This window comes from Mandrillus leucophaeus, unplaced genomic scaffold (assembly GCF_000951045.1).
Source record: "Mandrillus leucophaeus isolate KB7577 unplaced genomic scaffold, Mleu.le_1.0 Scaffold990, whole genome shotgun sequence".
Classification (NCBI taxonomy): domain Eukaryota; kingdom Metazoa; phylum Chordata; class Mammalia; order Primates; family Cercopithecidae; genus Mandrillus; species Mandrillus leucophaeus.
The window spans coordinates 130955-153939 of NW_012110808.1; the positions used below are offsets into that span (position 1 = coordinate 130955).

A 22985-nucleotide genomic window follows, 5' to 3' on the forward strand; every position below is an offset into this window, starting at 1 on the left:
CCACCTCGCCCGGCTAGTTTTTTGTATTTTTTAGTAGAGATGGGGTTTCACCATGTTAGCCAGGATGGTCTCGATCTTCTGACCTCGTGATCCACCCGTCTCAGCCTCCCAAAGTGCTGGGATTACAGGCTTGAGCCACGGCGCCCGGCCTTGTGTAGGCATTTTTTAACGATAAAGGTGGGATCTCGCCATCATGTCGCCCAGCCTGGTCTCAAACTCCTGGGCTCAAGTGATTCTCCCACCTCGGTCTCTGAAAGTGCTGGGATAACAGGCGTGAGCTGCTGTGTTGAACTGGTCTCCTGTGTTTTGTGTTGGTGTGCCTGTGTGTGTGTGTGTGTGTGTGTGTGTGTCAGGGGTGGCTGCAAGCGTATGTGTGTGTGCACGCCGAGGCTGGAAAGTGTGTGTCCAAAAGTGTGCCTGCCTGGGCTCCCCGCGTGTGCACAGGTGTGCCTGTGACGGACGACCTTCCCGTGTGCCTGAGCGTCTGGGGGCCTCGTGCTGGCCCCGAAGCATGAGGTCACGGTGGGGCCTGTTAACCATTAGCCCCCGGGGCTGCTAGAGAGTAGTGCTGTCTTGGTCAGCGGCGCGCATCGGCCGCAGGGCACAGATCAGCGCCCGCCCTGCCCGCCGTGGGCTCTGGAGCCAGCCTAGCTGACGGAGCCCCGGTGACCGCCGAGCTATGGACAGGGCCCCTGGGGGTGCACCCCCACCCTCTCTGACCCAGAGGAGCTGCCGGCAGAGCCCTGTCCACTCTTGCCTCAGTTTCCCTGCTGGACACAAAGGGCTGAAGTCCAGGTCCCTTTGATGCCCCAAATTCTCTGTCAGTCCTGACCAGGGCGTGGCACACCAGGGGCTTCACCCATGAGGGACGCTTGACTCAGGGTCCTCTCCGCTGGCGGCCGGGAGCCGCTGCGGTGCCGACCCGGTGGGTGGCGCACGGGGGGCGGGTGCGGACCGCCTCTTCTCCGCTCTGCCGACTGCACACGGCCAGAGGACAATTGGGGGTCACAGGGTTAAACGGCGACTAATCTGGCCATTGAAGGCCCCGGCGCCGGGATGTGGCCTTGCCCCTTGGTCAGGGCTGGGCTGGGGGTCCGTGGGCCCAGGTGGGTGGGCAGGGAGCGGGTGGAGGCCGCTGGTCCGCAGGCCCTGGGTCTGGCCAGGCTCAGGAAGCGAGCTGCCTGGGGGACTCAGGCCCCATGCCCAGAAGCCGCGCTGGACACAGGCCCGGATTCCGTGCCCAGCAGCCTCCTCTGCCGCCCTCGGAGACAGAGAACGTGAGAGCAGATAAGAACCCGCCTTCCAGGAGGAGCCCCGTCCTGGATTGGATGGCGTCCCCCAAAACTCAGGTCCACCCGGAGCCTCAGGCTGGAACTGCCTTTGGAAATAGGGTCTCTGCAGATGTTGTTAGCTTCAGCGAGGTCCCGTGGCGTAGGGTGGCCCCAAATCCCATGCCGGTCGGTTGTCCTCTAAGGGAGAGGTCACGCCTGTGATCCCCACACTTTGGAAGGCCGAGGCGGGAAGATCGCTTGAGCCCAGGAGCTTGAGACCAGCCTCAGCAGCAGAGCGAGACCCCGTCTCTACACAGATTAGCTGGGTGTGGAGTGCACGCCTGTGGTCCCAGCTACTCAGGAGGCTGAGGTGGGAGGATCACTTGAGCCTAGAAGTTTGAGACTAGCCTGGGCAACATAGTGAGACCCCATCTGTAAAAAGATAATAAAATTAGCTACCTGTGGTGGTTTGCTACTGTGGTCCCAGCTACCCAGAAGGCTAAGGCAGGAGAATTGCTTGAGCCCAGGAGGTCGAGGCTGCAGTGAGCTATAGTGGCACCACGGCACTCCAACCTGGGCGACAGGGCAGGACCCTGTGTCAGAAAAAGAAAAAAAAAAAAAAAAAGGACGAGCGCCGTGGCTCACGCCTGTAATCCCAGCACTTTGGGAGGCCGAGGCGGGCGGATCACCTGCAGTCAGAAGTTTGAGACCAGCCTGACCAACACAGTGAAACCTTGTCTAAAATACAAACATTAGCTGGGCCTGGTGGCAGGTGCCTGTAGTCCCAGCTACTCGGGAGGCTGAGGCAGGAGAATTGTTTGAACCCGGGAGGCGGAGGCTGCCGTGAGCCGAGATCGCACCACTGCACTCCGGCCTGGATAACAGAGCGAGACTCTGTCTCAAAATAAAAAAAAGAAAAAAGAAAAGAAAACAGAAATTTAGACACAGACACATGAGGATATTGCTGGGTGGAGACAGAGGCAGAGGCTGGAGCAATGTGGCCACAAGCCAAGGACACCTGGAGCCCCCAGACGCTGGGAGAGGAGGGAAGGGCCCTCCCCTGGAGTCCCACTGATACGCTGATGTCAGACTTGTGGAGAGAGGACGACTCTGCTGACGTGGCACCATGCCCTGAGCGAGGTTAGGGCAGAAACACCAGGCTCTGCCTCCCTGGGCGCACATGTCTGAGCCCGACCCTCTCATGGGCACTTACGGGGCACCTGCTTTATGCCAGCTCGCCTGCGTACTGGGGACACAGCCGTGCACGGAGCAGAAGCTCCTGCCCCTGGCGCTGGAGTCCCGACGGCGGGCAGCATGGTGGAGGGCGGGCCTGTCTCGCCGTTATCTCCCGGGTGTGTCTGCTCCCCGTGTGTCTGGCTGCAGGGGCGCGTCCGGGGTGTGTGTGTCTGCGTGGGAGTGGCTGGCTGTGTGGCTCACGGAAGCCTGTCTGGGTAGGAGCATCGGTGGGGGGGTTCCCTCATGGCCACGGTGCGTGTCTCTCACGTGGCAGCCCCGGCCTCAGCCCTGTTGGTCCGGTGCCCCCAAACCTTTACCCATCTCAGGGGCACCACGCTCACGGCTACAAAAGTGGGTCTTCCGGGCAAGTGAGTGTCCCCCACCTAGGACCCCTGACCCCAGCCCTGGGAGGGCCCCACTGCCAGCCTGGCTGGACCTCCTTCATAGTCTGGTTTTCGGGGATGGATTTTGAGACAGGGTCTCGTGCTGTCGCCCAGGCCGGAGTGCAGTGGTGCAGTCATAGCTCACTGCAGCCTCGACCTCCCGGGCTCTAGTGATCTTCCCGCTTCAGCCTCCTGAGTAGCTGGGACCACAGACACTCACCACCACACCCGGCTAACTTCATTTTCTTTCTTGGAGACACGGTCTTGCTGTGCCATTTCTCCGGGAGCGGCTGGGCGTCTCTGCCCCAGCTGGCGCCCTGCCCGGCCACCGGCCCCCCCAGTTGGCCACGTGCCCAGCTCTTGGGGGCACTTGGACCTGGTTCTTGGGGAGGAACTAGGCAGATCAGCTCTGTGGTTATTCATTGCTTTAATGCCACCTGGTGGGAGAGAGCCCAGCCACGCCAACGTGCACAGATCCCAGCTCTGCCCGACCTGGGCCAGCCGCCTGTGACCTTGTCCTCTGGGCCTCAGATTCCGCCCCCGTAAGACAGGGATGGCATCAGAAGGAGTGCAGCTCCTGTGACTTCGTTTTCATCCTTGGCTATTACGGTTCCCCAGGTTTCTCCTCTGACTCCTGTAAGGAGGGGATGGTGTACGGCGTGGGCCCTGCTGCCTGCCCCGGGCGGCCCCAGCCCACCTCCGTCTGCTCCCTGGGGGGTGAGGTGTCCCTGGAACAGGCACAGCCTTGAGTGACTCCTCCGAGGCTGCTGAGCAGCTCACGGTAGGGGCAGTTCCTGTCCTGCCCTTGGCCTGGGGTCTGGCAGAAGCTCCTGCTGGATGTGCCCGAGGGACCCCGGGCCCTGAGCCCACCAGGGAGAGCCCTTCCTCTTGATTCCCGGGTGAGAGGTGGGATGCGGCCCCTTCCTTCCTGCAGCCGTCTTTGGGCTCGGGCTACAGGTGGGCCCATGTCTCACTGTGGGGACGGCGTCGACGTGGCCGGGGCAGCCGTGTTCTGGCCCCTTGGACTGGCCGGCTCCTGCTGCTGGTGCCTGGCTGCGTTTCTGTTCAGAGAACCCGGGCTGGGAGTGATGGGACCGCAGTCTCCCACCAGGTGCCTCTTTCCGAACAGACACTCCTGCTGGGGATGACCCTTCTGGCGCTTTCTGGGACTGTCCAGGTCCGATCTGCGGGGAACCCCAGGACAGAGTTAATTGCCGAGTGCCCAGCCCTGGACAAAGTACTTGGACCCTGTGGTTACTCCAAGCCCATTTCTCAGCAGGGAAAAATGAGGCTCACAGAGGCAGGGCCCCTGCGTCCAGGTGGGAGCATGAGGGCGTATTGTAGGTGGGCCGGCCGGTCTGCGGGGCGGGGGCCCTGTGTGGAACACCCCAGCATGGCAGGTTCATCACTGCCTGGGGGAAGAGAACACTGGGTGTTTCATTTTTATTTTTATTTTTATTTTCTTGAAGTTGGAGTCTCACTCTGTCACCCAGGCGGGAGTGCAGTGGCACGATCTCAGCGTGATCTCTGCCTCCCGGGTTCACGCCATTCTCCTGCCTCAGCCTCCCGAGTAGCTGGGACTACAGGTGCTCGTCACCACTCCCGGCTAATTTTTTTGATTTTTAGTAGAGACGGGGTTTCACCATGTTAGCCAGGATGGTCTCAATCTCTTGACCTCGTGATCCAGCCGCCTCGGCCTCCCAAAGTGCTGGGATTACAGGCTTGAGCCACCACGCCCGGCCTGGGTATTTCTTTTTTTTGTTTTTGTTTTTTCACTTTTACTTTTTCCTTTTTATTCATTTATTTATTTACTTATGAGACAGAGTCTCGCTCTGTCGCCCAGGCTGGAATACAGTGGCACGATCTCGGCTCACTGCAACCTCCACCTTCTGGGTTCAAGCGAGTCTCCTGTCTCAGCCTCCCAAGTAGGTGGGACTACAGGCCCCCGCCACCACGCCCAGCTAATTTTTTGAATCTTTAGTAGAGACGGGGTTTCACCATGTTGGCCAGGCTGGTCTTGAACTGCTGACCTTGTGATCCACCCGCCTCAGCCTCCCAAAGTGCTAGGATTACAGGCATGAGCCACCGCACCTGGCATACTTTTTTCTTTTTATTTATTTATTTATTCATTTATTTTTAGATGGAGTCTTCCTTTGTTGCCCAGCCTGGAGTGCAGTGGCCTGATCTGGGCTCCCTGCAACCTCTGCCTCCCGGGTTCAAACAATTCTCCTGCCTCAGCCTCCGGAGTAGCTGAGATTACAGGCGCTAATTACATGCCTGGCTAATTTTTGTGTTTTTAGTAGAGATGGGTTTTCACCATGTTGGCCAGGCTGGCCTCAAGCTCCTGACCTCAAGTGATCTGCCCCCCTCGGCCTCCCAAAGTGCAGGGATTATAGGCGTGAGCCACCACTCCTGGCTAATTTTTTCTTTTTTTTAATCCCAAAGGCTTCAAAACTAAGATTCTGTTTGTGTGTTTGTTTGTGACAGGGTCTTGCTCTGTTGCCCAGCCTGGAGTCATCACGGCTCACTGCAGCCTCCACCTGCTGGGCTCACGTGATCCTCCCGCCTCAGCCTCCCGTGTCGCTGGGATTACAGGTGTGCGCCACCATGCCTGGCTAATTTTTGTTTTTGTTTTTGTGAAAACAGGGTTTTGTCATCTTGCCTGGGCTGGTCTCAAACTCCTGGGCTCAAGCGATCTGTCCGCCTCGGCCTCCCGCAGTGCTGGGATCCCAGGTGGCAGCCACTGTGCCCGGCCCACACTGAGATTCTGCATCTGTGGCTTCCTGATCCTTTGAAATGCTTTCTGGGTGCCCCCCAGTGCTGGGCACCGTGGGGTGGGGTGTGTCTGAGTGTGGCCCGGGGCACCCCCTGCCTGCCGTCGGCGCAGATCTGCGTCTGTGTCTGCATCTGTGAAATGGGTTTCCTGGCAGACACAGGGGTTGCTTAAGGCCAGTGCCCTGGGTGGGAGCTCCACTGGGGACTGCAGGCCCCGGAGTTCCGTGTCATTTCTTGTCGCCACGGGGCTGCCTCCTGCCTCCTCTGCACCAAATTTCTGGAAGCTCCTGTCAGCTGATGCCTCCCCAGCCGCATCTCAGCGCCAGGCCTGCCGCTGCCCTCCCGTACTGGTGGATCTCAGTTTCCCCAACTGTGACACGGGCTGGCAGCCGGTCAGGGTCCCCTCCCTGAGCAAGGGACTCCCCCATCCATGTCTCAGCCCCCAGCCAGATGGCCCAGGACCGTTTCACAGGTGAGAAGACCGAGGTTGCAGGGCGGCGATCGCACGAAGGGCCCGACACGGGAGAACGAGGAGGGTTTGGCGTCAGCGAGCTCCCCCGGAATCTCGTGATCCGGAAATCCAGAGAAGCACCTTTACCGCGCTGGCTTCCCGGGCTGCGCCTCGTGGTCATTTCTGGAGTGTGTTATTAATATCGCCCCGTGGGTGGGGTGCTGTGTATTTCCAGAGAGGGGACTCGGGGCCCGCCAGGGCCGGGGGAGTGGAGCCGGCAGATGTTCGACCCTGCCCAGAATCACTTCCCCAATTTCCCCACGCCCGGCAGGGCCCTCAGCATCTGCATCCGCCGAGGCCCGGCTGCGCTGACGGGAATTGAAAGCCTCGTGGCTTAGGCAGGCGGGGGAGCCCCCGGCTGGTCAGGTGCACTGGGAGCAACCCATGGCCAGGCTGAGCCCAGAGAGGGCAGGGAAGGGCTTGAAGTCACACAGCAGACACTTAAGTGCCTGCTGTATGCGGGCACAGGGTCACCCTGCAAGTAAGCACCTGCTGGGTGTGGGTGGCCCTGCCCTCCCCCAACCCTGCAGTGCCCACCGGTCGGTCGGGGCTGCCTGTCTCCTGGTGTCTTACTTCGTAGTCCACCTGCCCCCGCTGACCTCTTCTTCCTGCTCCCTGAACCGGGAAGTCCGGGCCCTTTTTGGACACTGCGTCTCCTCGGCATACAAGATAGTCCGGGACATACAAGAGGTGCTCAATAACGGCTGTAAAGTGCACTGTCCTGGCAGAAACCCTGTGGGCTGACAGCCCTCTGTGGCTCGCCCTGTGGTCCACACTCAGCTCTGCCGTCTCTGTCAGTCCTGGGAGTTTCCGGAATGGGAAAAACACCGAGACTCAAAATCCCCCGGCCTCCCGGGGCCGCACCGCGGCGCCAGCTTTCGCTTCTTGATGGCAGTAGCCCTACCCCCACCACGGGTAAACTGAGGCCCGGAGAATGGGCAGCCTGGGGCGCGGGACTCCAGGTCCTCCAGGTCCTCCTGCCCCCCTGCCCTCCTCCCGCCTACAGCCCCAGGCTCTGCTCTGACTTCATTCCTTCTTCATTCCTGCCTCATCCGTCCAGCTGTTCATTCCTGGCCTCTGGACTCCGTGGGAAGGGGATGAGGGACGAGGCCTGGAATCTTTTTTTTTTTTTTTTGAGATGGAGTCTCACTCTGTTGCCCTGGCTGGAGGGTAGTGGTGCAACCTCGGCTCACTGCAGCCTCCACCTCCCGAGTTCAAGCGATTCTCCTGCCTCAGCCTCCCGAGTAGATGGGATTACAGGTGCCTGTCACCACGCCCGGCTAATTTTTGTATTTTTAGTAGAGACGGGGTTTCACCGTGTTGGCCAGGCTGGTCTCAAACTCCTGACCTCAGGTGATCCGCCTGCCTCGGCCTCCCAAAGTGCTGGGATTATGGGGTTACGGGCACAAGCCACCGCGCCCGGTCGGCCTGGAGTCTGCAGCAGTGATGTGGCTGTAGGGGCGCACTCTGGCCGCCTCCTTCCTGCCTCTCCGGGCTGTGGACGAGTGACAGGCTTTGCAGGTTGCTGGTGCTCTGCAAACCTGGTTACCAGACAGCTGTGGACCCCCTCCCTTCCTCAGTTTCCCCAAACGCAGAGCGGGACCCCAGGGGTGTGGAGAGGCAGTGCTGGGTCCCGCCCTCCCCACCCCTCCCAGCGGCAGCGTGGGTGCTTCTGTGAAGGGGGAGGCCCCGGGGCCCCCAGGGACCCTGCCACCTGGGCAGTAGTGGCCGCGGGTGCTGAGTCATCTCAGCCTCTGCCCCGGGCCTCCGCCGCGCGCGATAACAGGATTATCAGGCCTCCGGAAGGGGGCAGGGGGCTGGGGGTGCTGTCAGTGTGTGGGAGCTGCCAGGAGTGGGGCTTCAGAGAGGGGCCGGGAAGGGGACGCCAACATTGGAGGAAGGAGAGTTCCTCACGGCCTCTTTCTTTTCCTTCTTTCCTCCAACTCCTGGCCTCAAGTCATCCTCCTGCCTCAGCCTCCCAAAGTGCTGGGATTATGGGCAGGAGCCACCGCCCCCGGCCTTCCCCCTTCCTCCCGTGGGCGCCTGCCGGATTCCCACCACTGTACCCCACAGACCCTGATTCTGTCTTTTTTTTTTTTTGAGACAGAGCCTTGCTCTGTTGCCCAGGCTGGAGCACAGTGGTGCGATCTCAGCTCACTGCAACCTCCGCCTCTCAGGTTCAAGCGATTCTCCTGCCTCAGCCTCCTGAGTAGCTGGGATGACAGGCACCCACCACCATGCCCAGCTAATGTTTGTATTTTTAGGAGAGACGGTTTCTCCATGTTGGCCAGGCTGGGACTCCTGACCTCAGGTGATCTGCCCACCTCGGCCTCCCAAAGTGCTGGCATGACAGGTGTGAGGCACCGTGCCCGGCCCAGATTCTGCCTTCATGGGTGGGAGGCAGGCAGGCAAGATGGAAAGAGGCCGTCCCTAGAATAAATGGATGAGTACCCAGCCTGACCCTGGGAAGGTGCTGAGGGTCAGCGCAGGCCGTCAGCTGCTGCAGGAGTGAGAGGGGCCCACGCGGGGAAAGGAGCGTTCGGGGGAGCAGCCAGCATGTGTACAGATGGCCATAGCCATGTTCAGGCTCGTGTGGGGCTCGGCAAGCAGGCAGGGAGTTGGGCCTTCTCCTGGGGGCAGTCAGGAGCCATGGTTGACCGTGGAGCAGGGGAGAGACCTGGTTTGATCTTGATCTTGATCTTGACTTTCAAGCCCCTCGGTCCCTCCACCCTCGGGGGCTGCCGGAAGGAGGGGGCATCTCATTTTTCCATCCTGGCTGCTTTACGGGGATTGGGGGGATGAAAATCGACTCTTTCAGTTTAATGTTGTTGTAGGAGTCACAGTGAGTGAGTTCTTTTTTGTTTTTTTTTTGAGACAGAGTTTCACTTTTGTCGCCCAGGCTGGAGTGCAATGGCACGATCTCAACTCACCACAGCCTCCGCCTCCCGGGTTCAAACAATTCTCCTGCCTCAGCCTCCGGAGTAGCGGGGATTATAGGGCTGCACCACCACGCCTGGCTAATTTTGTATTTTTAGTAGAGACGGAGTTTCTCCATGTTGGCCAGGCTGGTCTCGAACTCCCGACCTCAGGTGATCCGCCCGCCTCGGCCTCCCAAAGTGCTGGGATGACAGGCGTGAGCCGCCGCGCCTGGCCGAGCAGTGATTTATTTCTTGTCTCAAAACCAGAGGAAACAAAAACAGGTGGGATGATTATACAGGCAGGTTCAGACCAGCTTGGTTCACGAGAGCCAAAAGGTAGAAACAAACAGCTCAGGTGTCCATTGAAGGATAAATGGACAAATACAGTGTGGCCCGTCCACCATGGAACACGGTGCAGCCGTGAGCAGGAGCCAGGCTCTGACCCAGGCCTCAGCACAGGTGCACCCTGAGGACGTCACGCTCAGTGAGAGGCGCCAGACACAGAAGGCCATGCGGTGTGATCCCGTTTCTATGAAATGTCTAGAACAGGCCCATCCACAGAGACAGGAAGGGGATGTGTGCGTGCCGGGGCTGGGGAGAGGACGGGGAGTGACGGCTGATGGGGATAGAGATTGTGGTTTGCATAACATGGTGGATACACTAAAAGTCACTTAATTGTAAATCTTAAATTAGTTTACATTCCAGCTGGAGGTCTGCAGTGCAGTGGCACAAACTCACAATCTCAGCTCACTGCAACCTCCGCCTCCTGGGTTCAAGCGATTCTCCGGCCTCAGCCTGCCAGGTATCTGGAATTACAGGTGCACACAACCACACCCACCTGATTTTTGTGTGCTTCGTAGAGATGGGGTTTCACCACATTGGCCAGGCTGGTCTCCAACTCCTGACCTCTCAGGCGATCCTTCTGCCTCGGCCTCCCAAAGTGCTGGGATTACAGGCGTGAGCCACGACCCCTGGCTGGCTAATTTTATATTATGTAAATTTCACCTCAATAAAGTCTTTTTAAGTTTCTTTTTCTTTTTCTTTTTCTTTTTTTTTCTTTTTTGAGACAGATTTTTGTTCTGTTGCCCAGGCTGGAGTGCAATCACGCGATCTCGGCTCACTGCAACCTCCGCCTCCTGGGTTCAAGCAATTCTCCTGCCTCAGCCTCCTGAGTAGCTGGGATTACAGGCTTGTGCCACCACGTCTGGCCTATTTTGTATTTTTAGTAGAGATGGGGTTTCTCCATGTTGGTCGGGCTGGTCTCAAACTCCTGACCTCAGGTGATCCTTCCGCCTTGGCCTCCCAGAGTCCTGGGATTTCAGGCGTGAGCCACTGTGTCTGGCCAGGATTCTTTGTTTCTTTCTTTTTTTTTTTTTTTTTTTTGAGACGGAGTCTCACTCTGTCGCCCAGGCTGGAGGGCAGTGGCGCGATCTCGGCTCACTGCAAGCTCCGCCTCCCGGGTTCACGTCATTCTCCTGCCTCAGCCTCCCAAGTAGCTGGGACTACAGGTGCCCGCCACCACGCCCGGCTAATTTCAGGATTCTTTCTTGAAGAAGAGATGGGGTATCACCGTGTTGCCGAGGCTGGTCTCAAACTCTTGGGCTCAAGTGATCCTTCTGCCTTGGCCTCCCAACGTGCTGGGATTATAGGCGTGAGCCACCACACCCAACCTTTTATAAGATCTTTTAAAAGCAGACTGCATTGGCTGGGTGCTGTGGCTCACACCTGTAATCCAAGCAGGTTAGGAGGCTGAGGTGGGCAGATCGCCTGAGGTCAGGAGTTCGAGACCAGCCTGAATGAGGACCATGGTGAAACCCCATCTCTACAAAAAATACAAAAATTAGCCAGGAGTGGCGGCGTGCGCCTGTGGTCCCACCTACAGGGGAGGCTGAGGTGAGAGGATCACTTGAGCCTAGGAGGCTGCAGTGAGCTCTGATTGCACCACTGCCCTTCCAGCCTGGGCAACAGAGTTAGACCCTGTCTCAGAAAAAAAAAAATGAAGTAGACTAGATTAAAGAACCAAATCTCAGAGTTCCCCAGCTGGTCTGAGTGGTCCCGGCCGTTGGATGAATTCTGTTTCCCTCTGACCCCTCAGCAGCCTAGGAACGCCCCGCTGGGTGTGTGGGCGCCTGGGAGGCTCAGGCCGCTGCCCGGAGGGGGCGGCTGCTGACTCAGATCTATGATCTGTTGCTGCCTCTTCTGAGTGTCCGCAGACCTATATCTGGTCTTAGAGGAAAACATACTTCTAAACTTTCCCAGAAGCCATATTGGACAGTGTGGAAACGTGTCTTTTAGAGCGTTTCTCAGGCTGGGTGCGGTGGCTTATACCCATAATCCCAGCACTTCGAGAGGCGGAGGTGAGGGGATGGCCTGAGGTCAGAAGTTCGAGATTAGCCTGGCCAACGTGGTGAAACCCCATCTCTGTGAAAAACACGCAAAAAAATGAGCCAGGTGTGGTGGTGCGTGCCTGTAATCCCACCTAGTCGGGAGGCTGGGGCAGGAGAATCTTTTGAACCTGGGAGGCGGAGGTTGCAGTGAGCCGAGGTCACACCACTGTACTCCAGCCTGAATGACAGAAAGAGACTTGGTCTCAAAACAAAAATAAAGTGTCTCAGGCCGGCCATGGTGGTTCATGCCCAGAATTTCAGCACTCTGGGAGGCCGAGGACGGAGAATCACTTGAGCTCAGGAGTTTGTGCCCAGCCTGGGCAACATAGCAAGACCCCATCTCTACAAAAGAAGTTAAAACTGGGCAAGGTGGTGTGTGCCTGGAGTCCCAACTACTCCAGAGGCTGGGGCGGGAGGATCACTTGAGTCTGAGAGGCTGAGGCTGCAGTGAGCTGTGATCGTGCAGTCCAGCCTGGGCCACAGAGCAAGACCCTGTCTCAAAAAAAAAGAAAAGAAAATTTATCTTCGTCTGACTTCTCTGTGCCAAGTCTCAGGCCAACCCTCCTGGAGGCTCAGGGCTCGGCAGGCCCCGAACGCTAGAGACTGGGGTTGTTTCTTGGATTTCCCTGAATTTTGTGGCCAAAGAGAGCGTCTGAAGGGCTGCAGCTGACCAGGTGCCTCCCAGCTCCTGCACCCCGGCCCCGCTCCCACCATGGCCTCATTCCCAGGTGGGGCCCCATGGACTTTGGAGCCTCCTGCGAGACAGGAGGGGGCCTGGGGGGCAAAGGTTCTCCCAGGGGGCCTTGCAGACAGGCAGTTTCTTTACAGCCTGGGCCTCTGGGCCCAAGGACACCGCCCTGGGCCCTCCGCAGCTGCTGGGACCTGGTGGGAGTGCCCAGGTGGGGCCTTCCTGGGGACGGAGCAGGGAAACCACAGCCCCGGCGACATGACCTTAGGCGCTGCCCCGCTGTGACCTTGGGTGCTGCCCATCTATGACCTTGGGTGCTGCCCATCTGTGACCTTGGGTGCTGCCTTGTCCTGCCCTGCCGGGGGAGGGGCCACCTGTGCTGGCCCCGGCCGCCCCCTCCTGTCCTGGCCAGCCCTTTCCTTGGACTTCCTGCAAACCTCTGGGGTCTTTTTCTGACCTTCCTCCCACCTCCCAGAGCTGGTGGGCTGGGGAGGGGAGTCCCGAGCCAGGGCTGAGCCCCCTGGTTCCAGAAGGTTCCGGGCGGCCGGGGAGCCCCCTCCCCACTCCCAGGTGGCCCTGGGAGTTATCTCGCACTGGTCCGCCAGCAGACTCCACTGACCCCCTCAAAGCTGTCGTTTCTCTGCGAGGTGGGGTGGAGAAAATAATCAACGTTTCGCCACAAACAAGAATTTCCTGTTTGCCCTTGGAGGGCTTGGGGGTGGTGGTTATCTCAGTTTTTCCTCCCCTCCCCCACCGGCGCCACCACCTGAGCCCTGTGCCCTCGTTCGTCACAGGTGCCCGCTCCAGGGGGCCACCTCATCAGCAGGTGGGGGCGGCACCTCCCCCCCCAGGCCTCCCACACCCCCCGGTGCAGAGCCGGGGGAGTGTCAGGGACCCGGGGCCATCCTCAGAGCCGTGGAGTGTGTCCCGCAAGATCCATGTAACGGGCTCGGGCCGTGCAACATTCCGGGAAGGAAACGAAAGAGGAATGAAGGGGTCAGAGGCTGAGGGGGCGGTGGAGGGGGCTCGGTTAGAAGGCGACGTTTTGTTTGGGCGGGAAGGCGGGAGCCGTGCGGGGACCTGGGAGCTGCATTCCAGGCAGAAGGAACAGTGCCACAGAGGTGCGCGTGTGTGTGTTTTACTCAGAAAGCCGCCAAGGCTGGGTCTGGTGGCTCCTGCCTGTAATCCCGGCGCTTTGGGAGGCCGAGGCAGGAGGATCACTTGAGGCGAGAAGTTTGAGACCAGCCTGAGCAATATAGCAAGAGCTCGTCTCCATAGAAATGCAAAAATTAGCCAGGCATAGTGGTGCCTGCCTGTGGTCTCAGTGGCTCAGGAGGCCGAGGTGGGAGGTGGGTCTCACCACTGCACTCCAGCCTGAGTGACAGCGAGAACAGCCCAAGGTCAGGACGGAGGGAGCAGGAGAGAGCAGGGAGGGGTCAGGAGGGTGCTGAGGGGCTCTGGTCAGGGGAGGGTCATGCTCAGACGGCTGTGAACAGCCCCCACCCCACCCTACCCAGCTGCTGAGTGGGGAAAGGTCTGGCAGGAGGGGCAGTTGGGGGACCTGGAGGTGGCTTGGCTCCACGCACTCTGTGCCTCAGTTTCCCCTTCTCCAAAGCAGGTGGTGCTGGGAAGGGGAGACGATGGGCCCAGCCTTAGTAATTAGGGGTCCACACCTTCCATCCCCCACAGCAGGATGTGGACAGAGCGGAGGGGACCCCCCGGGGAAGGACCCCAGGCCTGCCCTGCAGCCCCGCATTTTCCCGGGGTCACACTGAGAAAGCAAGTTCACTTAACGTTCGTATATTAGGCAACTGCTGTGTGCCCGATTTTGGATGCTAGCAACAAGATAAGAATTCCACATGTTCCAGGGCAGACACACGAGAGACAAATGCGTAAATCTGCACATCTGGGGCCATGCGAGGGCTGGGGGGCCATGGGGGGCCGGGAGCCAGAAACCCCATGAGGCCGGTGGTCGGTAAAGGTGGGTGGGAGCAGAGCGTCTGCGGAGGTGATTTCCGTCCTGGGAGGATGGGGGCTCCCCTCCAGGAAGGGAATGACCACGGGGCACCCAGATGAAGGGGCTGAGAAGGCCTTGGAGAGGACAGGAACAGCCCGGGCGAAGGCGGCCTGGCGGGGCAGATGGGAGGGCGGTGGGGGTCTCAGCGGAGGGGCACCTCCCGTGATCAGAGCGGGCCCCAGGGAGACCAGGCGGCGGGGATGGGAGGGCAGACCGCTTATCTCAGCCCTCGGCCTCCAGGGAGGGAGTTTCCGGAGATTTCGCCCAATCTCCAGCCTGGGTTTAGGCCTCCTGTGGGTGCATGGTGGGCGGCTGATTTCAGAGCTCTCTGGTCGACGTTTCAGAGGGGCAGGGTTTCAGCCACAGAACCCAGGTGAGAATCAAGGCCTGGGTTTGCCATGGGGTGTGCTGTGGCCCAGCAGTTCAACTCAGGATCTGGCCCACAAGGGGGGCCTGGACACCACCATGGGCAGCCTGGACACCGTCCCCTGCTTTCCCTTCCCTGGGGCCTCGGCCAGCTGGCCAGGGCGGGACGTCCCCCGCAGGGGAGCGGAACCGGGGGCCAGAGACCCATAAAGCCCAGGCCGCCTTTACTGCCGGCTTTGTTACTGGCTGCCCACAGCAACGGCCATTAGAGCCGCCTCCCCCGCCAGCAGCTGGGGCCCCCGCAGGTCCTCCCTTTACTGCCACACATCAGTGCCCCGGCCCCACGGGGGTCTGACCGTGCCTCGCCATCAGCCCAGTTCACCCACCATTTGGCCTGGGGTTTAATGGCTCCCCCCCTCCAACCCCAACCCTGGCTGGTCCTACACGGGGCAGCTGATTGCTGCCGGGCGCCTCAGTTTCCCCACCCGGGATGTGAGGGTTGCTGGGGCTCCAGGTGCTTAGGGTAAAGCCGCTGTGTTTTCTCACACACTCTCCTTGACAGGAGGGGAAACTGAGGCAGGAGGTGTGGTGAGGTTTCTTATAGGGGCTGTGCTGGGGAAGGGGGGGTCCAAGCAGGGTAGACCCTTCCAACACTGGGTCAGAATCTCAGAGGAGACGACCTCCCCCTTGCCCTGGAAGGGCCCAAGGTGTGCTGGCCTCTACCTTCACATCTTAGGGGGGCCGCCGTAACGAAGGACCTCAAACAAATGAGACCTGTTCTCCCTCCGTCCTGGAGCCCAGAGTCCAAAATGGAGGCGTTCGCAGGGCTGTGCTCCCTCCAGGGGCTGCAGGAGGAGCCTTCCGCCTCTCCCAGCTCCTGGGGGCTCCGGGTGTGGCCCCGTGGCCGGCCTCTGCCTCTGTGCGACCGTCTCCGTGTCTAAGGACCCAGCCCTTGGATGCAGGACCCACCGGCCTTCACTGTGACTTTTTCTCCATTTGATCACATCTGCAAAGGCCTTTTTCCAAGTCACGTCCTGGTCTGAGGTTCCGGGTGGATGTGAATTTGGGTGGGGGGCGGCGTTCACCCCAGGACAGCCCCAACGGTGAAACAGATCCCAGATTCTGGCAACAAAACAGACAGAACCCCAGACAGAACCCTAGATCTGGGACTCGGCGATGGACGGGGTCTCGGAGGAAAAGCGTGGAGGGAGTGGGCGGGAGCCGGCCCGGGGTCAGAGGAGGAGGCCAGGCGTGTGGCCATGTGTGCGTGCCTGTGCTCATGGGACCCACCGGCCCGGCTGGCCGGGTCTACCTGCGGGCCCCACACCCCTCGGGCAGCCGAAGGGGAAAGGCCTCGTCGTCGGCCACCATAAATCAGTGCAGGAATGCGGGCTGGCCAGTCTGGCGCTGGCCAGGGTGGGGCGGAGACAAAGACCAGGCAGCTGGACCTCGGGCAGCCTCGACCACCCAGGGCAGAGGTCAGGACTCCTGGCTGCCCCCCCAGCCCCCTCCCGGAAGCCCTCACTGAGCCTCCAGTACACAGATGGGGAAACTGAGGCCCAGAGAGGGGCGGGACGGCTGCAGGGTGGCGGGGCCCTCGGCCGCCCGGCCTCCCCAGCACCTGGGATGTCCCCGGCAGCAGGGGCTGGGCGTGGGCCTCCTTCCTGGGCCCTAATGACGGATCATCCCAGCTGAGGCCTAATTGGTGGTTTCAAGGCCCCCCACTGCCCAGCCAGCCACATTCCCCGGAGCTTAATTTGCAGCCTGGTATTTGTCGCAGCTCCTCCTCGGCAAATTGGCCCCCGCCTGAACTCCGCTTTCTAATTATCCCTGCCGGCTTTCCCCCACCCTGCCCGCCCCTGCCTGCCCGCCCAAACCTGTGGGCGGGGGGCTGGGGGACCTCCTGGCCCCTTGTACCCCAGACAGAGCCCCTTTCCCCTCTGGAAGACATTCTGGGGCTTGGTGATCTCCTTCCTCCCCAGCCATCACCCTGGCAGGCAGAGGCAGTCGGAGGCTCGGTTCACAGCTGGAGGCCGAGACCCCAGGCTCCAGGTGTGGGGAAGCCAGCGGGAGGCAGGAGGACTGGGATGGGAAGCAGAACGGGGCTCTGGCCCGAGTCCCTGACATCCCCCCAGGCTCTGGTCCCACACGCACCACTGTGCTTCAGTTTCCTCATCTGCAAAGCAGAGCCAGTTCTCAGAGCACACGCTCCTGTCCAGCCCTCAGGGCAGCCCCGGGAGGCATGCTGGTGACTGTTTGCAGTGATTTGCTGTGTGAACTCAGGCAGGCACTGTCGTAGGTTAAATTGTGTCCCCCAAAGAAGATAAGGTGGAGGGCGGTGGCTCCCGTCTGTGACCCCAGCACTTTGAGAAGGTGACGTGTGAGGATCGAGGGAGCCCAGGAGTTCGAGACCAGCCTGGGCAACATAGAAAGACCCCATCTCTACAAAAGAAAATGTGAAAACTTAGCCCTGTGTGATGGCGAGTGCCTGTGGTCCCAGCCACTTGGGCAGCTGAGGCGGGAGGATCCCTTGAGCCCAGGAGGTCGAGGCTGCCGTGAGCCATGATTGCGCCCCTGTACTGCAGCTGGGCAACAGAGTGAGACCCTGTCTCTAAAAACTAACAAACAAAAAAGACTTTGGGAGGCTGAGGCAGGCAGATCCCTTGAGGTCAGGAGTTCGAGACCAGCCTGGCCAAATGGTGAAACCCTGTCTCTACCAAAAAATACAAAAATTAGCCGGGTGCGATGGCAGGTGCCTATAATCCCAGCTACTCAGGAGGCTGAGGGGAGAGAATTGCTTGAGCCTGGGAGGCCGAGATTCCGCCACTGCACTCCAGCCTGGCCAACAGAGTGAGACTCCATCTCAAAAAAATAATAATAAAAATTACAATTAAAAAAAAAAAAAGAAATAGGCCGGGCGCGGTGGCTCACGCCTGTAATTCCAGCACTTTGGGAGGCCGAGGCGGTTGGATCACAAGATCAGGAGACCATCCTGGCCAATATGGTGAAACTCCGCCTCTACTAAAAATACAAAAAAATTAGCCAGGCGTGGTGGTGGGCGCCTGTGGTCCCAGCTACTCCGGAGGCTGAGGCAGGAGAATGGCGTGAACCCGGGAGGCGGAGGCTGCAGTGAGCCGAGATGGCGCCACTGCACTCCAGCCTGGGGGACAGAGAGAGACTCCGGCTCAAAAAAAAAAAAAAAAAGAAGAAGAAGAAAGAAAGGAAAAAGGATAGGTTCGAGCACTGGACCCCCAGTATTTGTGACGGGACCTCATTTGGAAACGAGAGACCTTACTGAAGTACAGTCACGTGTTGACGTGAGGTCAGCCTCAGACCGCAGATAAAACGGTGGTCCCACAAGCTTAGAATTCCATATTCCTCGTGCACCTTTTCCGTGTCCAGCTGTGTCAGACGCACAAACAGTCACCGTCACGTTGCCGTTGCCTGCGGGACCCAGGACAGCCACAGATTCGTATTCCAGGAGCGCTGGCTGGGCTGTGCCTGTGCCTGGGTGTGTGGGAGGCCCCACCCGTGAGGTGCGTGTGACTCAGTCTTTGATGTTCACACTGACGAAATCACCAACAGACACATTTATCAGGACGCGTCCTACACGAAGACAGAGGCAGCGGCCGGAGCGACGTGGCCACAAGCCCAGGAGCCTGGAGCCCCCAGAAGCCGTGAGAGGCAGGAAGGTTTCTTCCTGGGAGGCTTCGGGGGGAATGCAGGCCTGCAGATGCACCTTTTGTTTTGTTTTGTTTTTAGAGACAGGGTCGCGTTCTGTCACCCAGGCTGGAGTGCAGTGGTGCGGTCTCGGCTCACTGCAGCCTCCACTGCCCAGGCTCAAGCAATCCTCCCACCTCAGCCTCCCAAGTAGCCGGGACTATAGGCATGAGCCACTCCACCTGGGTAACTTTTTGTATTTTATTGTAGAGATGGGGTCTCACTGTGTTGCCCAGGCTGGTCTTGAATTCCTGGACTCAAGCCATTCACCCGCCCTGCAAAATGCTGGGATTACAGGCGTGAGCCGCCACCTTGCAGAGAAATTGGTTTTGGACTGCCGGGCTCCAGGACCGCGGGAGAATAGATTTCTGTTGTTTTAAGCTGCAACGTGTGGCTGTAGGGAGTCGAGGATCGATTTGAGATGAGGTGGCCCTAAAGCCAGCAGGCTGGTGTCCTGAAAAGAGGAAAGAGAGACGGGGAGAGGGTCTTGTGGAGACGGAGGCAGAGACTGGAGCGCTGCGGCCACAAGCCAGGACGCACCTTGATCTGGGGTTCCCGGGCCCCTGGACCCGGAGAGGACACCGTCTGTCGTCCCAGGCCGCCTGCTTTCTGGGGCCTCTGGGAAGCTCGTTCACCAGCATTTCTGTCTCGCAGCCCTTGTGGCTCTTCACCTGCCCAGCGGGGCCTCCGGCTCTGTTTCGGCTCTAGCAGCGGCTCGGGGGTCCTAGGGGTGGCAACCCCTGCTCCTGTCCTCTTGGCCTGGCCTCCAGCGCAGGGGGGACGTGGTTCCCACACCTGAGCTCTGGCACCAACTAACCCATCCCCTCTCCGCCCTCACAGCTCTACGAACTCGACGGGGACCCCAAGAGGAAGGAATTCCTGGATGACTTGTTCAGCTTCATGCAGAAGCGAGGTGAGCCCTCTGCTCTCACCCCCCCGGAGGGAGGTCACAGAAACGGGGCTGTAGGAGGGGCCCTATTGGCTTCAGGTATGTTGGGGTGGTAGTGAGCTCCCCGTGGCTGGAGGCATCCAAGGCTCCTAAATCAGGAGGGACTTCAGGGATGTCTTGGGGGGAAGCATATCCTGCCATGGGGGTTTGATGCGGGAGGCACGCCTGTGAGTCTAAGGGGTAGGCCCCCTGGTGGGGGACGGGGCAGTCTCAGGGCCCCAACCCAGAACAGACAGTCCAGGCCGTCTCCTTGGCATCCAGGGTACAGTGAAGTGGGGGGTCCCCGCTACTGGGTACTAGGGGAGTGGAGCCAGCCTCTGTGTTTGGGGAGTGGGGTCAGATCCAGGCTGGCCAGGTGGGGGCAGGTGCGGCAGGACAAAAGCCCCCAGCCCACCGCGAGGCGGCTTAGAGTCTAATGATCTCATGGCATTTGAGTCCTGGCCCCCTCCCCTCCTCCCACGAGGGCCTCAGTTTCCCCATCTTTAAAAATGGGCCACAAACAGTCCCTGCCCAAAACTCAGTGGCCAGCAGGTACCCCAGACGTGCTGAGTGCAGGGCTGCTGTTTACTGTGCGCACTTATTGGACACCAACGGTATACCAGGCCTCGGCCGCTTGTACACTGCTCTGTGCCCCTGAAGTCTCCTGGCCTGGGGAGGGCAGGTCTGGGCTGGTGTCCAGGTGGGGAAACTGAGGTCCAGACACAAGACAGACTCAGAGACGACCAAGGGTAGCCAGAATGTCCCCAGCGGCCATTCCCAGGCCTCACGCCAGCTTAGAGCAACTACAGGGCAAAGAGAATGTGGCCAGGGTTTCCATCTTGCCTCCAAGTCCTGGTTGGCCAGCGAGCGGCTAGGAGCGTCTGCCGCCAGGTAGGAGCCGCTCCAATCCCCTGGACACTCCTCTAGGGCAGGGAGCTAGCTCCGATCCCCACTGTTCAGACCCCACTGTTCAGACGGGGGAGGAGGTCTCGGGGCCCACAGAGGCAGGAAGGCGTGGGGCAGAGGGCTCTGTCCCTGCACTTGGGGCCATGCCGGGGCCGTCGTAGGCGCCCGCTGTGTCCCAGCCTCCGCCCACCCCTCCCCTGGCTTCTATAAACACAGGCCCCAGACCCGCCACTGCCAGCCGCCCGCCCGGAAGGGAAGGAGAAGGAGGAGGGCTGTGGGCCCCCCGGCCCACACTGCCCAGCAGCCTCCGAGTTAACCCCTCCCGTGCTGGGAACAGAGGATCCAGACCTGGGACCTGGGCGGGGGCCTCTCCTGTGTTATCCTCCAAGCCCAGCCTTGACCAGGGCCCACTGCCCCCCATGAGGCTGGACAGATCCTCCCCATGACCCTTTATCATCCCGTTCACACCTGCTCAGCCCTGACCACTCTGCTGTGGGGCTCCAAGCTCCCGGGTCCAAAGCCAACCCGTTTTGCTGTTACCCATGCCTGGTACCTTGCTGGTGTCATGGGCGTACTTAGAAAGCACGGTGGGCCGGGCGTGGTGGCTCAAGCCTGTAATCCCAGCACTTTGGGAGGCCGAGACGGGCGGATCACGAGGTCAGGAGATCGAGACCATCCTGGCTAACACGGTGAAACCCTGTCTCTACTAAAAATACAAAAATCTAGCTGGGCGAGGTGGCGGGCGCCTGTAGTCCCAGCTACTCGGGAGGCTGAGGCAGGAGAATGGCGTGAACCCGGGAGGCGGAGCTTGCAGTGAGCTGAGATCCAGCCACTGCACTCCAGCATGGGAGACAGAGCGAGACTCCGTCTCAAAAACAAAAAAAAAAAGAAAGCACAGTGAGGGCGGGGTGTCATGGCTCACGCCTGTAATCCCAGCATTTTGGGGGACCGAGGCATGTGGATCACTTGAGGTCCGGAGTTGGAGACCATCCTGGCCAACATGGTGAAACCCCGTCTCTACTGAAAATACAAAAATTGGCCGGGCATGGTGGTGCGCGCCTGTAATCCCAGCTACTTGGGAGGTTGAGGCAGGAGAATTGCTTGAATCCAGGAGGCAGAGATGGCAGTGAGCTGAGATTGCACCACTGCACTCCAGCCTGAGCGACAGAGCAAGACTCTGTCTTTAAAAAAAACAAAAAACAAAAAAAAAGCACAGTGAGGCTGGGTGAGGTGTGGCTCACGCCAGTAATCCTAGTACCTTGGGAGGCCAAGGAGTGGGGATTGCTTGAGCCCAGGAGGTCGAGGCTGCCCTGAGCTATGATTGCATCACTGCACTTCAGCCTGGGTGACAGAGTAAGCCCCTGTCTCAAACAAACAAACAAAAAGCAAGCATGGTAGGCTGCTCATGAGTGTGGATGAGATGGAGGCGCCTGGCACATGGCGCCGTGAGGGTTGGTGTCCAGCTTTACCTCCCTCTCCAAGCTGGGAATTCCTACAGGACAGGAGCCAGCGAGCTCCTATGCATCCCTCAAAACCCAGCCTCAAAGCTCCCTCTTCCTTGCCTTCCTCCTGGAGCTTCCCGCTCTGTAATGGGGACCCTTGGAGCTGAGAATCTGTCAGGTGAACTCGCCTGTCACCCTAGACTCCACAATCTACCTCTCCTTCACTCCAGACAGAGGGAAAAAAATTTTTTTTTTTTTTTCCTGTTTCACAAAGTAAAAACCTCCAACTAAATTTCTCAGAATTCTCTGGGGGCTGGAAGTGAGGGAGGGGTCCTGACCGCACCCCCTGCCCCTCAGCAGCAGCCCCTGGACCACCTGACCTGCTGTTCCCTGACAACCTCCCCGCCCTTCCTTATCTGGGCCCCAGATGGGCCCTGCTGATGCTCCCAGCTGCTTCTGTAAACATCCTCCTCCCACCACTGCAAAGCCAGGGCGCAGCCCTGGGAACCAACCCTCTAACCCTCTGCTGCGATCCTTTTTTTTTTTGAGACAGAGTTTTGCTTTTGTTGCCAAGGCTGGAGTGCAATGGCAGGGCCTCAGCTCTCTGCAACCTCCATCTCCCGGGTTCAAGCGATTCTCCTGCCTCACCCTCCCAAGTAGCTGGGATTACAGGTGCCCACCACCACGCCCGGCTAATTTTTGTATTTTTAGTAGAGACGGGGTTTCTCCATACTGGCCAGGCTGGTCTCGAACTCCTGACCTCAGGTGATCCTCCCGCCTCGGCCTCCCGAAGTGCTGGGATGACAGGCGTGAGTCCCACGCCCAGCCTGATGCCGTTCCTTTTGCTTTGCAAACTCTGAGGCCTGAACTGATGTCCCCAGTGAGGCCGGACGGAGGCTCTGGGAAAGTTTCCAGGCTGATCGTGCAGCTAAAACCCGGTGTGGCTCCTCTCTCTGAGGCTGTAAAACGGGTTTCAGGTGGGGTCGGATCTGAGGCCCATCTTCTTCCAACCCGGGATCTCCTCCATTCACTGGGGGTTTTGCAACCTGGGAAGGGCCTGGAAGTGGCCGAGGGTGGTGGTTCCGGAAGCTTCTTCCGGGGGTCCCAGGGGTGGCAGGCCTTGTCCAGGCAGAGGGCCGGCCGCTCACTCAGGGCTGCACTGGCTCTCCAGCCAGTCACATCACAGAACCACCGATGTCCACGTCCCCATCCCCAACGGGGCGATGGGCGTCCCCTCCCACTCCATGGTAAGTGGGCAGCAGCTGTGGCCTGGGCCACTTGCCCTCACTGGTCTTCACTGAGCGCCTACTGTATGCCGCTGGGTGCCGGGACCCCACGTAGGCAGAACATGGAGCGGGGGCCACAGACAGTACACAATTGATCTCCTAAGCGCAGAATTTCACTGACCGGACGAGAGGTTTAAGTGGGGCTTGCCTA

The 22985-nt window shown here is 59.6% G+C and overlaps 1 protein-coding gene across 1 annotated transcript in view; it reads left to right on the forward strand.

Annotated features, from left to right (window-relative positions):
* ARID3A (AT rich interactive domain 3A (BRIGHT-like)) overlaps positions 1 to 22985 on the forward strand; it is a 47639-nt gene that overhangs the window by 8872 nt on the left and 15782 nt on the right. The window contains exon 2 of the mRNA XM_011971212.1: positions 19113 to 19185. Coding sequence (XP_011826602.1) covers positions 19113 to 19185 — 73 coding nt within the window. The remainder of the gene's footprint in view (positions 1 to 19112; positions 19186 to 22985) is intronic.